The sequence below is a fragment of the Diachasma alloeum genome, unplaced genomic scaffold (genome assembly GCF_001412515.2).
Source record: "Diachasma alloeum isolate Michigan unplaced genomic scaffold, Dall2.0 Dall_scaffold_00354, whole genome shotgun sequence".
Taxonomy (NCBI): domain Eukaryota; kingdom Metazoa; phylum Arthropoda; class Insecta; order Hymenoptera; family Braconidae; genus Diachasma; species Diachasma alloeum.
The window spans coordinates 442,337-461,143 of record NW_021680493.1 but is presented as its reverse complement, the minus strand read 5'-3'; the positions used below and the strand labels follow the sequence as shown (position 1 = coordinate 461,143).

Below are 18,807 nucleotides of genomic sequence, written 5' to 3'. Positions count from 1 at the left end.
TGGATGGAGCCGACATACTTTCGTATGTTTTTTTTTCGGCTCCTGTATGTCTCAATCATCGAAAATCACGAGGGGGTGAAATGAGGAAGTAGAGGGGAAAATGAAACGACGTGACTCGACAGAATTTTTACCAGATGCTGTTTGAAGTATTTGTTATTATTCATCTCATACGAAATTTTGCTAATTTTTATTAAGTAATGAAGGAATTACATTCGATCGTGATTAATTAAATTTCGAATTTAAACATTTCTGTCAATCTGCTGTATCTGTTAATTTGAAATAAATTCAGTGTACTCAAAAATTTTATCTCAAATTGTCTTTACAAAACAAAACTACTGAATTTTCCTGAGGTTGAACTTCTGGAAGGATCCCTACTAATCTGAAATTGATGACAGAAAATCGAATATGCACTTTCTGCTTCAAATAAATTTAATCATAGCTTCAAATGCTTGTTTTAATGCCATCAAGTCGGAGTTGAAAGATGATTGAAAATTTAGATTTCTTCATGAACTTACAAATGTGATGTTTCAAATTTATTCAAGTATGTGTGAACAAAATTTTTCTATTGACATTTTATCGAAGGGCTGAGGGGGAAGTAAAACTGTAAAGGAGGCAATCGGTTGTATAGAAGAAAGGGATAATAAGAATAATGATGAGAACATTCAGTGAAGTTGAAAATCTGACAAAATTAAATAAAAACAAATTTTATTCAATTATTATAATTAGTTTATTAAGTGTCTTGTAGGAGTATCTTTTAAAAAGATGCCACAAAGCCTCTTCAAATTAAAATATTAAAAAATGTCTATCAGTTTTAAAATGTTTAATTAAATTCAAAGAACAATGCTACAAATAAATCCATCTGCTCCAACAGGGCTAAAATATACTAGACAGTGAAATGGAGAAGAAGGATTCGAGATACCAGTTAGTGGTGTACATGGAAGGGGGAGATGTACACAGACGGAGAGCCAGAGGAGGACAAGTAATTTCCTTACTCGAGGCATGAGGAGCGTGAGGAAGCAGTCCAAGAGGTGCGAGGAAGAGGGCCACAAGAGACATGAGCGTACAGGGGTGTAACGAAGTGAGGGAATAACACGTGAGTACCAAACTAAACTAAATAATATTGATGGCTAACGGAAATTGAAAGCCGTTAAGATTCTCAAGTCTGCGGTGTGAAATAGAGGTCCGTGTTGCATAAATAAAATGGCATGCATTAGGATTAGGAACAGTTGCTTCGTAAAACCTTATAAACTGGCTTGCGTCAGCACTTTCTTGAGTCTTGTGATGTTTTATGAATATTTCGGGGGGGGAAGTATCAAAGGAAATGGGTGATGAATGTCATATGGAGGTGACATTTTTTTGGGGATAAATCGGGGTTTATCAATCAGAGTAGATGTGAGGAAATTGATGGATGGATCGGGAAATTTTAGCCAAACGATGGAAAAGAGCATTCATATACGGTTAAAAATTTTGGTCTGAATTTTTCGTGTCAAACCCCGGAAATTTTTTGTCGTGGTTAATTGCCACTGAAATTTCAGGAAATCTTGTCATTGAAAAATCAAATATTCGATTGATTTTCTGTTCGAATTATCGCGAAATCTATAAAATACTTAATTTCTCAATTCGATTATTTCGTAAAAATGTTGAAAATTAAGGAAAATTCAAAGAAAAAGTACAAATTCACGAAATTCAGGGAAAATTCAATAGAATCTGAAAATTTCAGTTAAATTATTTCACGAAAATTGATAGGTTTCAGGAAAATTCAGGTAATTAAATTTTTTTATTTTCTATTTTTCTATTTTTTAAGTTGAGGAATTTTCATTCTCCTGCTGCTAAAGAATTTATTAATTTTCAACAAAAGTACAGTTGAAATTAATTAAAAAATTTCAAATAAAGATTTACAGCTTCATAAAAGGTGTAATATTATTATTACTCTGTTATCTCAGATACAGGGCAGACCGTCATCGTATATTCTGACTCGGAAATACGTTGGCGAATCGTCGTCGGTTCATGCAAATTTTCACCGCGCCGCGGCCGAAAATCTGTAGCGGACAAATGCTGAAAAATGGCAGGCTTAAAACATGCGAGTGTAGCGTTGACGATAGGTTCACTGTATTGAATAATACTCGGTTGAGCCTTTTCACTGTTTCCACTTCCTCCGTGTCTCGCGAAACTTCTCACAAAGTTTTCCGCTTTTTTTGTGTCTTAGAGTGATATTCTTACTCCCACGAGTTCATAAATCTTCAGAATATTTTTTTCCCCTTCACTTTGCGTGGAAATACCACGATTTAGTTGTCTTCTTTTTCAATCTCGTATTGATCGGAGAAGAGTTTTATTATTGGATTAGTCCTTGATGAAGTAAACGCGCAGAGCGTTAATGACGAAAAAACAAAAATTGAATTGCAATTAAAATTCTCTATATTGTCTGCATTGGTAATAGTGAATGACGATGGGGATAAAGCGGATATTGAATTATTTTTTTTGTTATCTCTCGCAATCAATTCGTTTATGTACGGGTGGGCAGTTGTCCGGGGATGAATACATGGGTGGAGAATCGACGAATGAAATGATGAGAAATTACTTTTTGGAATGCACAATTTTAGGGGAATTCTAGTTTTGTAGACACTTTTGGATGCGATAAAATCACTGTTACCAATAAAAAAAATCGTTGCCATTGACGTAATGCTTTATCAAACATCGATTCTCTCATATAAAAATGAAATAAAATTTTCATTTTTTCAATAATTGCCCGGTCGCTGAAGAATTTAACGGTGGACTTTGGCCATCTGATCTCATAGAAAAATTGGTTTGAACAGAATTTTTTATATTTCTTGAGGAAATGATACGATTTGAATAAATCACAGATCATTTGAAAGCTTATAAAAACACCTTGGACATAAACTCGAATTTTCCTAATTCTATTCAGCCAATCCCAAGTTACTTCCCATCAAACATCGTAAATTCCAAAATTCTCACCTCGAAACCTCCAAACGTCGTCATTAAGTTCATTTCGCATTTTAACTAAAAATATTGTTATCATTAAAATGGATAAATTTCAAAAAATGGATTTTATAACAAACAGAATCACTTGTAAAATTATCGAATGAAAATCTCTATTAAACAACAAAATCCATTACGAATTACTGTCTTGAAATTTAATTTAATGTTACAACATATAAAATAAAACTCGTAAATAACTTGAGTGAGCTTAATTGTAAGCTCAATCGTGAACTAAATTAATTTACGATACACACCATCATAAAATAGAACTCTCATTTCATCAATAATTGCCCAATCGATGAAAAAATAGAACATTCAATTTTATTCATCTCATGACCTGATCAAATTTCCCTCAATAAATTCTCCGATATCTTCCGAATAAATGATGCAATTTGGATAAATCAGGGCGAAGTTGAAAGCTCCTGAAAACCCCTTGGAAATGACTTCAAATTTTTCAAACGTCTTCATTAACTTCATTTCTCAATGGCTCCCACCCACGACTATAGAAAAAACCACCGAATGATGAATTTAGTTCACAAAACCATGAAACAGATTTGTAAAACTGTCGTGTAAAAGTCTCTAGTAAATAACAAAATCCATTACGAATTATTGTCTTGAAATTTAATTTGAATTTAATTTGAAATTTAATTTAATGATAACATAAAATAAACTAAAATTCGTAAATAACCTGAGTGAGCTTATTTGTTAGCACAGGAGTGAACTCAATAAGTTCATGCTACATGCAATCATAAAATAAGCAGGAATTGAACACGGTTGAATTATTGTTAATAAGATGAAATAGAACTCTCATCTCATCAATGATTGGCCAATCGATGAAAAAATAGAAGATCCAATTTTATTCATCTCATGACGTGATCAAATTTCCCTCAATAAATTCTCCGATATCTTCCGAATAAATGATGCAATTTGGATAAATCAGGGCGCAGTTGAAAGCTCCTGAAAACCCCTTGGAAATGACTGCAAATTTTTCAAACGTCTTCATTAACTTCATTTCTCAATGGCTCCCACCTACGCCTACAAAAAAAATCCCCCAAATGATGAATTTAGTTCACGGAACTATGAAAGAGACCATGAATCCGACCCATTGTTGACGGAAAATGGGAGTTGAAAAGTATTATGGTTGGTATACAACACAAAGCGAAAAACCTCGACACATACAATCATCGTCATCTTCGCCGTTGTCGATGCACGCATAATAATAAACCGTCGGTGGGTATGAAGTTGGGCGGGATGGGGGTGGTGGGGCCCCTAGGATATAAAGCAGTATGGAATCATAAAGGCCTCTTCAATCGGCAGCCAAGGGAAAAAGGTAAATCGGAATGAGAATGCGCGCTAGCACGAACACACGAGAGAGAGTGATGGTGTAGTCGCTGTGTGCACGAATTTTCCATTTTTTTCTCTTCGTCATCGGCGAAACCCAACGGTTTTTCTCGGCTTTAAAGTGGAAAATAAGAATACAGAGTGAGATAGACAGAGAGAGTGAACGAGCGAGGACGGGGAGGCGGAATGAGAAGAAAAAATATGTGTATGCCATATATTATGACGAAATTCTTGATCTTCTGGTAGTCAGACTGCTTTTAATTCACGAGTCGCTGGATTTTTTTAATCGTGATCCACCCACAGTTATATTCCTTTTATTCTCACTCGTCCCCCTGATATTCGGTGCCTTGCTTTCGCTTGATAATTCCTTTTTTTTAACTTCTAATCTGCCGGGTGTATCTTCTACTCTTTCTCCCATTTCTGGTCGCGTATTATTCTCTGAGATTTTCCTTTGCTCTTGCTCTACTTCTGGTTCAGTCCCTCTCTACTGTTTTTAATTAAACAATAAACAATCGTGGGTGCGAAATTTTTAAATTTTTTAAATTTTTTAATAATTTTAAATTGATATCTGCTTAGTGCAGGGTTTTTAATAGAAATCGTTAATTGATCATTTGTTGAGCATCAGAGTAATTCGCTTGACAATTTTTTTTTTAACTTCTCATTTGCCGGGTGTATCTTCTACTCTTTCTCTCATTTCTGGTTGCTTATTATCCTTTGAGATTTTTATTTGCTTTTGCTCTACTTCTGGTTCAGTCCCTCTCTACTGTTTTTAATTAAACAATAAACAATTGTGGGTGTAAATTTTTTTAATTTTATTGTTTCATACAGTGAATTTGATATTTCCTTTGTTTCGGTTTTTTAATAGAAATCATTAATTGAACATTTGTTGAAGTTGGGAGTATTTCATTCGGTGTGCAATTGTGTTGGGAGAATATTCCCATTTCGCTTGATAATTCCTTTTTTTACCTTCTCATCCGCCGGATGTATCTTCTACTCTTTCTCCCATTTTTGGTCGCTTATTATTCTCTGAAATTTTCCTTTTTCTTTGCTCTACTTCTGGTTGAGTCCCTCTCTACTGTTTTTAATTAAACAATACACAATTGTAGGTGTAAAATTTTTTAATTTCGTGGTTTGTTGATATTTTCTCAAGGAAAATAATTGATTTATCATTTATATCATTATCATCGAAATAGGGAAATATGCCTATTTCGCATAATAATAATTTTTTTCCAATATCAAATAACTCTCATTCATCCTCTACGTTATCTCTCATTTGGAACGTGTCATTTTTAGTTTTTTCAATTCCCCAATTGGGGATTAAAATGCGCACTGTTGAGACTTTTTAATGGAAATAATGGATTTATTATTCGTTCATAACGAAAGTACTTCATTCAATGTGGAATAATATTGAGTTTTCCTGGGATATTGGTGAACATTGTTTCATACAAATTTTTGAATACAATTATTATTATGTGTACGGTAATTGGGATATTTTCACGAGGGAAAATTATTACGAAGTGTTTTCTATTCACAAAAATTGGATAAATTACAATAACAATGTATAATACCATTAATATCGAATAACTCGTTGATGTTGAATCTTGACTTTATTGAAATTTGAATTCCCGGATTCCCATTTCCAATTTCACCACGGGAATGGTATTTTTCGAGTCATAACACCTTTTCATTTGAGAGTGCATCAATTAATTCCGATTAATAACTCTAAACATTCGTAAAATTGGATCTTTCACCGGGGAAGAGCCATAATGGGCCGTTGGGCGACGGTGGGAATGCAAGTAGTTCATCTAGAGCTATGGGGCAACCTTTACCTGAAAATTGCCGGTGTGAAAATTGTGGAACATTCATCAAGTTGGCTGGGGGAAGGCGGCAGGCTACACCGTGAAAGGTGCCTTGCAATAGCACCACTCCCCCCTCCTTTACACCTGGCATGTGAGATATCGATTCGCGAAAACCGTCACGATGAATTACGCTGGCAAAGAGCATGCATGTAGGGAAAAAAGGGGGATGACAAGCGAGGAGAACAAATTATTAGTGCTTTATAGAGTTTATTTTGTTATCTTTTGGATTTCCCTGAGGAATTTCGTAGACAGTTGAATTGGAATTTTTGGGAGAGTGAGATTGAATTGGATGAGGGGAAAAAAATTCTGAAATTTAATTTTTAGGAAAATTCTATGGAATTTCTAATTTGTGAGTAGCAAACAGACAAGAATTTTCTAAATTACTTAAATTTTTTGTCCGAATGTCAATAATCTGAAAAAATAATTAGAAAAATTACTTTTGGAGGAAGATTGATGTAATAATTAAAGAATTGCAATTTTTGAAAATTACAAGCATTTGCTCGAAATTCGATTTCATGCCTAAAAAAGGTTTCCGAAAATTTCAACAATTTTAATTATTTACTTATAAACCCCAAATGTCAAAAAAACATTATCACTGCGCAAAAGTTAATTTGAATGACGCTGAATATTCATGATTGTTTTCAAATTTTTCTCAGGGAATTCAATCAACAAATTTGATGATTAAATTCTTGAATCTACAGTGTGGTCTGTATCGAACTCTAAAAGACATTCGGATATCTTTAATCAATTCACATTCTTCCTGAAGCACGAAGAATGTAATGGATGGTCCATTCGAAGAAGGAAAACAATGGAAACAGTCCATCGCGGAATTGTAGTTGAAAAATGCGAAATCGACAATTCTTCATCGTCCAATGGTTTTCACAACTTTTTGTCCCTCTGGATACCGAGGGACTCCTTGCTGATGCTCTCAATTCCAGGGGAAAGCATCGTTTATGTATTACGAACACACTCCACTCATTTTTTCCCCCTTTTACCTCCGTCCAATTTCTCTCTCGTCGTTTTCAACAGTTATATGCACTGGATCCCACTCTCAGAGGGGTAAATAGACGGTGCACGGTGATGCTGAAAAGGCAACATCAAGTGATTGCCAAATATCTGATATCGTAATGTAACTTTTGATTTTTGTCTCGGGAAAATGCCCCCGTCGTATTTTCAATCATCTGGTTTGGAATCAATGTTTCCTTCTCATTGATGTATTTATCTGTTAGTCAGTGTCTTTCAGGGGAGATGAAAGGAGAGGATGAACCTGAAACATTGAGGAATTCAGAAATTAGTTTATTGAGAATAGCAGAACGGACGAAATCCTTCTTGGGCACTCCACTTGCATCTGATGAATATTTCAATACTTCTTGCTGTGTAATTCTCAAGTCATTACTTCTCTCAAATATCTCCAGGAGATGCTTTCAAACTGGCTTTAGATGTCAGGAATGTTTTATTCTTTATTCATCAAAAAAATTGTTTGGAAAGGTTTTTTTTGCTGTAATTTGTGTAAGTCTGGTTTATTAGAGGGAAAATAGGGTAAGATTCATTTATTTTAGTTTATTTTATGTAAATTAGAGTGGATTTAATGAATGGAATGAAAACAAATTTTCCTGATTTCTATTAATTTTTATGGAGTAAACTAAATCACCTCATATATAAGCATCAACTTTAAAAATAATTTTTGTTGTTGCCATGCTTCTGGGGTTTCTCAACTTTTGCTGTCTCTAAATGGATTCAATAATGTGTGAAAAAAATCTCCATAAAATTGGTTACATTTTTTGAATATTAAATCGCTCGCTCGATAATCCTTAATTAAAAATTCGAGAATAAATCCCCCTGAATTACCCCACTTTCAGAATTCTGAATTTCAAATTCACATGAAATTCCTAAAAATTTCTGGACAACATTAATATTCAAGTTCCCCTCCACTCCCTCACCTCCACAATCCCAAACCCCATAATGATCCCCGTAATTTAATCCCCCCCCCCGCCCCTCTCCAAAAACTTCATATTAAAGAATAACATTGACACCAGACCGGATATTTAATAGAATAATAAGATTTTTGGGTGGCTGAAAGGGGCCATCGTGAGTCTGAGCAACGTCGGGCGAGTGCTACGTTCTAGTGGATCTTCCGTCTATACTAAGGAAAATAGCCGAAGAGGATCCCGATATGCGCAATGGAGGTGAGCGGGCGGTTGAGGGGGCCCTTTTGTCGTGGCCAGCAAGAAGTGGAGGATGGCGTGGCGAGTGAGATGAGGAAATAGACTGTGAGAAGGGGGAGACAAGAGAGGGTCGGTGCATGCGCGACGATTTACCACGTGAGCCCGCGAATTCACGAGCTTGAGGACTCGACGTCCTGGTGTTCAGTGTAGTGCGCGTTCTCGTGCGCGACGCTCGGTCTCATCCTGGTCAATGAGCCCATCAGATGAGTATTGTCCGGAGCATTGATGAATATTTAACCGAGCCTATGTCGAGCGATGACAATCAGATGAGCAAGAAGCGGAAAAAAATCAAAATTCATAAGGGAAAATTAAATCGCTAACTCGACACTAAAATTTTACATCGATGGATCAATCAATGTCGTTGAAATATCTCCGCATGAGACTAAAGAAGCTCAATGTAAAATTGCTGCGCAAGAGAATGATGGTGTTACTGGAAAAATTAAAACTCTAAATTTAAAAGTGTCTGGATGTGGTTAAACTCGTTGTTATTTATGAGACAGTGGGCTTATGAAGCACTAGATTTTTCTTTATCGCCGTAAATACGATAATCGCTGAGGCCATCGACCGAGTGCCTTCAGCTATGCACACGGTTCAATTTAACGGTTCATAAGTTGATGAAAAAATCCGGAAAATTCTGTATTGAAGGGGATGATTGCAGGTGACATTAAATGCACGGAAATTCACGGAATTTCTTCTGCAGTCTGGAAATTGATTCATTAAGTCTAATGAAATGACAGTTCTTGAATAGTAATACGATTTGAGTGCTGCTCTATAGTTTTCTAAATATTTTTTGTGAACAATTGCTTCAATGTCAAAATGTGTAAATGCTGGTGGGAAATTTACCGATGACTGAGGATGATTTCTCGTTATATTTTGGTGTGAGAATTCAACGAGACAACGATATTACGTGTAATCAGTCCTTGATTGCTGTCGAAGGGGAGTTATCCCTGGAAATTTAAATTTCAAAATTATTTGGACTCATCAATTACACCAGAAGTCTTGCTATCGATCTCCTGGCAGTGATTAAGAAAATTTTCCGTAATGGAGAGGGTGGCTCGGGCGTAAATATGAGGGGTGATAAATAAGGATACAATGGAAAGGTGCGCGTACAGCATCGAGTGAAAGTTGATTAAGGGGAGAAGTTTTTTTTGTGTCGGCTGAGGTCGGAAAATTGATCTGAAAGGTGAGGAGAATGGGTCAGTGTGAATGATTATTATCGTTTGTCACATGTGGCTCGGTGGGTCATACTCTTGTTACGTGTCTGTTGTGGGGGGTTTCAGGGTAACGAGATATTGATAGAGGAGCTTGAATTATTAGTGCAATATTTATGGGGTTTGATGGCGGGAATTTATGTAGAAAACGAGAGATTTTTGAAAAATGTCATATAGAAACAAAATTTTTTGGGAAGTATATGACATTGGCTTGTGCATATTCATTGTATTTTATTTTTAAAATTATTTATATTTTCTCTGAGCGGAATGTTAGGACATTACCAACAGATTTTGGTTTTCTGATTTTTTTCAATTAGAATTTTTTGAAATTTATTGAGTAGAAACTGCAGGTGAATTTCCAAACTTGACGCAACAATTAAAGATTATATTAGATTGAATTTAAATAAATTGAGAAGTAGAGGAGTTATCTGATTGTCATAGATTTCTATGGGTTTTATTATACTGCGAGAAAACATTAGCTCTGCTGAAAAACTATATGTTCCACGTGAATGTTTGATGGAGTGGAACGGATTTAGTTCAGGGAAATTAACCAACTTGACAGAGGGAAATTTAATATCTTTCACAAAAATTAAATTTTTATCGTGATCATCAGAAACATCACTAGAAGAATTCCAACTGTTGGCAGGAAAAAATATAATTTTTCGGCAGAACTAATTTTTCCTTTGAGTGTATCTTTGACGAAGGGAATTTATCTAGACGGGGGATTTTGAAAAATATCATATGGAAGATGAAAGATATTTGCAGAAAAATGTGACATTGGACCTTATATATTCATTTTATTTCTAAATTAGGGAATATGAGGACATTTGCAACAGACTTTTTTTCACATTTTTTGTTGGAATTTTTTGAAATCCAAGTAACAGCTGCATGTGAATTTCCAAAGTCACTGCAGGAATCTAAGATTATACTAGATTGGATTTTAGCAAATTGGGTATTAAAACCAATAATTGCCTTAATTTGTCAATTTTTATGGGATTTTACTATCTTTGACGAACGGGATTTATCAAGGCCCGGTGGCTTGGCGCAGTGGGTAAGTTCGTTGCCTCACACGCGCAAGGTTCCGAGTTCAAATCCTGGCCGGGTAGAATGGTGCGATCTAACCATTTAAAGTCTTGATCATCATCGCAGTATACCCTAACCGGGTCGAAGCGATGTAAAATAACGATAAAAAAAAAGGAATTTTTCAAGAAAACGAGGAATTTCTAAAAAATTAGAAATATGTAACACGTAAATAAATTTTATTTTTCATCTTTATCTATTATTTTCTAGGAGGAATGTTATAAAACTTCCAAATTTTTGTTTCTTAACATTTTTAACTACGAACTTTTTGCAATTTTAGTGGCAGTTGTATGTGCATTTCCGAATTAACGAAAACATTGATTTCATTTAACTAAATTTTGCACAAATTAAGAATTCAAAACATTAATTCCCAAATTTTTTGTAGTTTCAATAATTCCCACATCGAAAAAGTTCACAGGACAGAAAAATTTCATGCCAAATTGAAGAAAAAGCCCCATTCTACCCCAGTACTTTCTAAAAAGCAGAAAACCCTTTTCTTCATAAATCTAATTTTCGAAATATCTAAAAAAAATTGAAATTTTCCGATATGTTCGATGAAAAAATTCAAACCCTTGAATCCTTGCAACCTCTCGACCAAGAAAATGCCTGAAAATTCCTGGAATGCTTCTTGCTAATTAATGAATAATTAAAATATACAGGTGCACCATGGAAACCTCTCCGACATTGAGTATCGGTGGATCAAGGGCGAGAGCAGCATTGCTGGCAACAACCACCACAACTGGAACAACTGACAGACGAGTTGTTTTTCTCGCCAGTTCACCGGGTGCAAGCAGTAACCACGAGACAAGAACATGGCCTCATAATTGGTCCCCGAGTGCGGTAAGTTTTCATGCACAACATTATTCTCATCTTGTTTAATTTGATACTACGGTGAGTTGGGTAGAGTTACAAAGAAGTGTTTGAAGAATAAAAAAAGAAATCAAAGTGAATGGCGATCTGTACTGAGGTGTCCATCCTGATGAGTATGGATGTAAAAACTATTTTAATTTTCTTCTGTGCTTTACGAGCGTTTATGGAACATAAAAATTCTAAATGTTCTGATTTTGCTTTGCCAACTGCAGTGGTCGACGCGGTTCTGTTCTTCATAACTTTGAAATTAAATTTTTCCCTTGGTTAAATCCTTTGTTTTTCGGATGGACAAATAAAGAAGGAGAATGGGATTTTTTTTCACGTTACTTCAATGCCGAGGGGAATTTTTTTTCATTCAGTTTTACGAGAAATTTCATTTGAGATGATTAATTATGTGAGTTGAGTGAATGCTGTAGATTTCGTAAAGTCAATTTTGTACCTTTCATTGGAGGTTCAATTCTTTTGATGATAAGAACTATATTCCAGTGAAGTTTCAGGGGATTTGGTAGTGAAAATTCACTATTTGATGGAAAAAAAAAGTGAACTATTGTATTTTTTTATAAATGAGTATACTAATTGTTGCTACTAAATTAGCAATTTGCTTCCGAATGGGTTCTTTTTTTAAATTCTTATTTTCCTACTCTCTTCTTTCATTTTTTTATTGCCCAGTACTATCATCAATTGAAATGATCATCAAAATTCGAATAATCGATTGACAAAATCTTCGCCCATCAAAACATCTCAATAATTTTCTACTCTACTGAATGGAAAACGGTTCAAGTCGATTTTGACTATTGGCCAGTTTTTGGTGATTATCTCGGAATCTAAGAGAGATAGCTAAATTTTGATTCCGACCTTTTTTGTAGCACTCAATTTGCCCTAGAAAGAAGGTTATTACGAAAATTCCATTACCTCCTTTAGATTCGGAGATATTCTTCAAAAACTCAACTAAGAGATGAGTCGACGTAAACCGTTTTACCACATCGCTACTGAATTACTCTCGTTAATATAATTCAAGAATTAATTTGAAGTAATAATGCAGTAGTATCATAAATGATGTCCCATTGAAAACAAAAATCCTCAATGTCTTCAACTGGAATAATTACAATATTAATTCCCCTTGAATTAACCCAGAAGCAGACTAATCTCAAGCTTCCAAAAAATAAAATACTTCGTCTCTCCCACAATTTGGTACACATTTACTGATAACAGTACCCCGGTTCACTCATTCGTATATCCAAGTCCCAAGTGATACGGGTAAACTCCCAGCCATTGTGATCTCGTCGGTGTTTCGAAATTCCAAATCCGTCTCTCATCTCATTCGATTCCTCGCTCAAAACCGTTCTCTCCTCTATCTCTCGGCGTGTATCACCGTGGGGTTGAGTTGGCGTGTATCGTTACTCGGTGGCCCCTACGCCAATGCGGGATTGCCCATGTGCCAGTAGATAGAGACCCACCGCGAGGATGAGACTGCCACTCTCTCTCTCTCTGACTCCGTTGACACTGGGGGAAGCTCCGGTTCTCAGTGACATTTTCGGTAATTTTGGATTGATAACATTAGTCAGGAGTGTGCAAACGGGGTTGAATGCCCATTTGAGGCGAGTGATCGTGCGAAAATCCTCCGTATTCATCGCAGAGGAGACAATGTTTTGATTGGGCGCCATTTGTAACTGGGGATGTAATCGGGAATATTAAAATAGATGTGGAAATGTAATTATCTTTACTACCTACCAGAGAAAAAAGTTTGAGAGAAATTATCGAACAAGTCAAGTAATCGTGGAGTGATAGATTCCTCAGAATCAGTGACATGTTCCTGAAAATCTAATTCTTTCTCTCTCGATTAGCTCTTAGAAGATTAGTCGGTTTGCAACTGAGTTGTAGTCCTTCATCAAAATTATAAGTTGTGGGTATTGAACTAATGACTGTATTTCGTTCTTGGGGAGCATTAGTTCGAGTTTATCTGGCTATCGGAATAATTGGAGACAAGATTAATTAAGGAGTCGTGCGGTGGAGTTATTATGCTAATTTTGGCGCGAAGTAGGTTGGCTACAACGATTTTTTCCCATTTTATTGCATATTAAATGATCTGGATTATGAGTAATTTTACAGTGAAATGTCAAAAATCTATTCTTCTTGCAAATGCCATCGGCTTTAGAAGAAATTCTTTCATGTTGTCTCTTAAAATCAATAGTTTGCACTGTTAAAAATTTTCGTCTGAATTTTCCGAACTATCGTTTAGTTGTAAAAAAAAATACGGAAAAAGGCAGAGAATCCCTCATAGGGTGACCAAACTAGGGCTAAAATAACGGATTCAGAATCAGCAGAATTCAGTCTTCCTAATGCAAGTAATTTCATCGCTAGGAGAGCTGGGGTCGAAATTGTGTTGGACTGTGTAATTAGAAAAATTCCAAATAAAGAGTTTTATTCAATTGTAATACATAATTTCCCTGCGGTGATTGCTATCTCATTAATGATAATTAATTATTATAAGCACTGAAGAGCACTCCTTTGTCTCATCTGCTTTACCAACAAATTCCCCAATCAATGTTTGCCAGTATAAAGTCCTCAATGAATTCCGTAGAATTAAAATAAGATCGGCTCACCCAAAGTTTTTTCGATAAGTCCATTTCAACTCGCCTCCACTAGAAGTTGAAAAAGAAAATGAGTCAATAAACTTGGTTGATAACAACTATGCAGATATATTTGCCTTTATGTTAATGAGAAGGAACTTCAGTTCTCCAGTGACTCTCCTTTTTTTTCTTTCTTGAAAAACTGTTCAATAACTGGTGAACGAGTGTTTTGGAATAACAAGAAAATTTTCCAACTCGACATTACGAATCAACGGTAGCATGCTAATATCCATGATGTTAAAAGGGTATTTACCCCCCCACAGTGCAAACATCATAAAAGGTAATCAAAGACAAATATTGTGCCGGTGAGTTACGGCGATTTCTCTTCTGGGGGTAAAATACCAACGCTTGCTCTTGTAATTACCAATTAGGGGGTGAATATTTCATGTTTATTGATATCTTCTATTTGAGGGATGGAGTTTAGAGGGGATAATAGCGCGTAATTCCCATTTTTGGTTCAATGTTGGAAAATTTCTTCTGAAATTTCGAGTGAAAAATCTTGAAATATTTAAATTTAATCTTAAAATGAATTTAAATTCGCGAATTCTTCCGATAGAGACATATTTGAAAGTAAAAAACAGGGACATTCATCCCTCAATTATTTCAATAAAACCCCATTCCCCATTCTCATGAATTTTGAAACAACCAAGTGTCAAATAACATCGCCGCCCCACCCGGGTTAATGGATGAATGAAATCCAGCGAAGAGCGAGTCTCCATAACAGGTCAGATTATTCGTCTCGCCCATTTTATGAACTCCTCTTATTTCTATTTTTTTTTCTCCTTCTTGGACTGCCACCCACGTCCTCGATTATTTCTCGTTCCCAAACTTCGTCTTTTTTTCCCCACTGTTGGACTTTCCTCGGGGCTCCCCTATTCCCACTTTTATTTTTATTCGTCCACTGCGAGTTCATTCATAATCCACCTTCTATACCATCCCATATCAACTGTTTTGTCAGTTCTCAACATGCCCTCGGGAATGAATGGGACTTCTTCTTCGGCTGGTGCTCATTAAAATTTAAGCCACCGTCAAATGGCTGTGACTTTCAAATTTCATCTATTATTCTTGAGGGGTTTTGTCGGTGATGTTTATACAATCGTGGTAAATGAATTTAATGGTAATTAGGATTTATAAAATCATCAGTAATAATTTATGATAACAAGTTAGTTATTTATTCAAGATGTATGACCTCTCGGCCTTTTACATTTTTGCACCCCTCCCATAAAAGTACAAAACACTGTTATAAAAATTGAAATAATAACACATCTTAGATACAATGTCTAGGTATTTTAATTTTATAATTTATGATAACAATAAAATTCATAATTCATCAATTATTATAAGAGAATAAATCGAATTATTTATCTCTCTACACTGACAGAACGGTTTAGTCGAACCAAACGAGACTTTTTAACTATTACCACGATTCGTTAACGATTAACGAATCGCGGTAACAATTAAGAAGCCTCGTTTGGTGCAACTGAATTGTTCCACTTTTTCTATCAGTGTAGGGGAGCTGGTGCCACCAGGAGGTGGGGGGGGGGTGAGTGAGCGAAGCGAGCGAGGGGCGATCAGCCCCCTTTTTATTAGTAATAATGATAAATTAACAAAAGACAATTTCTTCCAAAATCACTCCTCATCCAGATAATTCCATTGAACAAACCCTCAATAATTAATTAGTCTATCCCGAATTAATTAATTACTCCAAGTCAAACACCACTCGATACCCGTAAACCCATCGACACTTATTTATCACTGACCCACGTCGAGAGGTATCGAGTGTCTCGAGTCAGTGGACGGTTGAAAGTGACGAAACAACGAGGGGGTGTGTGAAACGATCGGACATGGGGTACCGAATTAATGCCACGAGGAACAAGCAAAGAGATTGATGTCGGTCTAGTCCTGTCTCTGTCGTGTCGTGCTCCTTCGACCCTTCACCACTACGAGGCAAGCCACAAAGTGTTGGCCCATCGACTTGTGCGGGCGGTGAGAACCCTGATTAATCTCACTCGTTCTCTAATGCTCCCCTTCCCATGTTTTCGTATCGTTTACAATCAAATTTGGATATCGGGGGGGTGTGTGAGTCGAACTATTAGGTATATCCGAGAGGGTGATGGATAGATTTCCGAATCGATCGGTTTTTGTTGAAGGTTTGAAGGGGATTTTTGGGGTTAGGACGAATTATCTGGTCATTATGACCCTATTTGACCTCCGTATGAGATGATGTCATTGGAGGTCACGTGAGGGTTACATGAAGGTCATATGCAGGTTATATGGAAGTGATGAGGTCCATCGGAGGTCATTTGAGGGTTAGTGAAGGGCTCACAGAGGTCTAATGGGAGACTTGTGCGGGTCACACCGAGGGTTTAGAGGTCATGGGGGTTATTGAAGGTCATAGGGGATCTCATGAGGGTCATGCAGAGGTCGCATGAGCATTATGACTGATATAACCCTCATAACACCCACTCAATATGACATCGCGTATGAGGGTCATTTGGAAGTCATGTGGAGATAAACTAGGGTTCTAGCGAGGTCATACGAAGATCTTTTGAGGGTCTCATGAAGGTCATAACCCTCATCATTGAAAATGAAACGCAAAACCAGTGAGTAATTGTTTTTTTTATAAATCAGTACAGTTATTGTTACTAATAAATTAGCAATTTGCTTCCGAATGGGTTCTTTTTTGAATTTTGATTTCACTATTCTTTTCTTCTATTTTTTTTATTTTTGGAAAAACAGGAATTTTTTCGAATCTGCATGAGAAATTGAATTTTAATTGGTGTCAATGAATGAGCTTACTCAAGTCTATATTCCCGAAAACATTCATGAAATTCGATTGATCCTATAATTAGTTACCCTAACACAAAAAATTGGAAACTTAAATTTAAGCGATTACAAAGATTCAATTGAGAAGCAAAAAATAAAAAAAAATCATTCAAAACTATCTCCAGTACGATTTAAAATTTCAGAAGAGTAGAAGTAAAAAATGGCGTTCGTTTGAGAACTTGATATCATTGACTACTCCAATGCTATTGAATGCCCAATTTCAAGTTTCCAAAATTGTATTATATCTGTAAAATCATCGGATTTCACATAAACCCTCCAAAAACAACAGTAACTCCAACAAATGCACCGACTACTCCATTACCCATTCACCTAATTGTCTCCCCTAGAGACACCCTCTAGTGTCCCTTAAACTCAATTTTCCTCTTCCCCCGAAATTCCAAAATTCTTGGATCCACCGATACCGGAAAACCCACTGCACGAATCCCCTAACCTCGTCGCTTGAAAGCTAATGGCAGAAACTCACTACGAGTCTGATACTGAATCCCGCTAACCCCCGCTCCCCCTCCCCTCCCCCGTCCTTTCGGCTGAACCAAATTGAAAAGCGGGTATTGGTGCCTTTGAAGTTTCCAGTACCTTCCTACCATAATCTTTCAAATAATTTCACCACTTTCTCCATGTCTCCTTCCAATATGTCAACTTCAGGGGATTATCCCCCTATCCGCCCTTATCCCCTCTCTCAACTCCGTCTCTCCCTCTTTTCAACATAACAAAATTTATCTATTTTTTATGATTTTAATATAACAAGGGGATTTTATGTGAGGCATATTGAGGTTGAATCAAGGCTATATGAAGATCATAGAGGCTGATTTGAGGACCTTAAGCGGGTCATGGAGGTCATAGGAAGGAGTTTAAAAAAGGTCATATGAGGGTCAATTACGTTAAGGTCTTATGAAGTTAATGTGAGGGTCGTACGGAGGTCTTATGGAGGAGTAAAGGGCGTCTTATGTGGGTCACTAAAAATCATGAGGGTCACACAGAGGCCTTATGTAAATCATAAGAATCATGTGAAGGTCATATAGAGTTGATATTATTATGAGGGTCACATAGAGTTCTTTTGTAAGTCATGACAATTATATGAAGGTCATATATGAGTTGAAAAAAGGTCATATGAAGGTCCTATGAAGGTCAATTACGTCAAGGTCTTAGGAAATCAATGTGAGGGTCATACGGAGATCTTATGGAGGGATAAAGGTCACACAGAGGCCTTATGTAAGTCATAAGAATTATTTGAAGGTCATATAGAGGTCATATAAAATCATGAGAGTCACTAAAGCTCACATGTGAGTTTTAAAAAGGTGATCCGGAGGTCACATAGAGGTAATTTAAAATCATATGCGGGTCACACAGAGCTCATATAAAAGACTTTATCCCTTTCTCCACTCAATATGTCAACCTCTCACTCTATCCCCTCAGGAAATTATCCCCAATCACAACAAACATAACAAAAAAACTAAAAATTTTCTTTTCTCATTCATTACCCCAGAAAAAAATCATTAAAAATACCGAACAATTTTGTTAATTATCCTACTTATCTCCGTGTAATTTCCAACAAAATGACTTTTTAATAATTCTCACTGGACAGCCTGCGTGTTAGATAACTCACATTACTAGAGGTTACAACTGGGTTCTAGCCGGCTCTGTGATTGCCAATAAACGTCGGAGTGTTTTCATTTAATCGTTTGCGTTCGTTGTTTCTCTCACCTCAGGTGGGCAAGGAGAATGCGGGAAAAACTGGGCGGGGGGGGGG

General features: G+C 36.3%; 1 protein-coding gene across 1 annotated transcript in view; it reads left to right on the top strand.

The window, feature by feature from the left end:
- The first annotated feature begins 8,594 nt into the window (after positions 1-8,594).
- The window catches only part of LOC107041118 (zeta-sarcoglycan), a 121,980-nt gene continuing 111,767 nt past the window's right edge, over positions 8,595-18,807 (top strand). The window contains exons 1-2 of the mRNA XM_015261517.1: positions 8,595-9,605; positions 11,373-11,553. Coding sequence (XP_015117003.1) covers positions 11,380-11,553 — 174 coding nt within the window. The 5' untranslated portion in view covers positions 8,595-9,605; positions 11,373-11,379. The remainder of the gene's footprint in view (positions 9,606-11,372; positions 11,554-18,807) is intronic.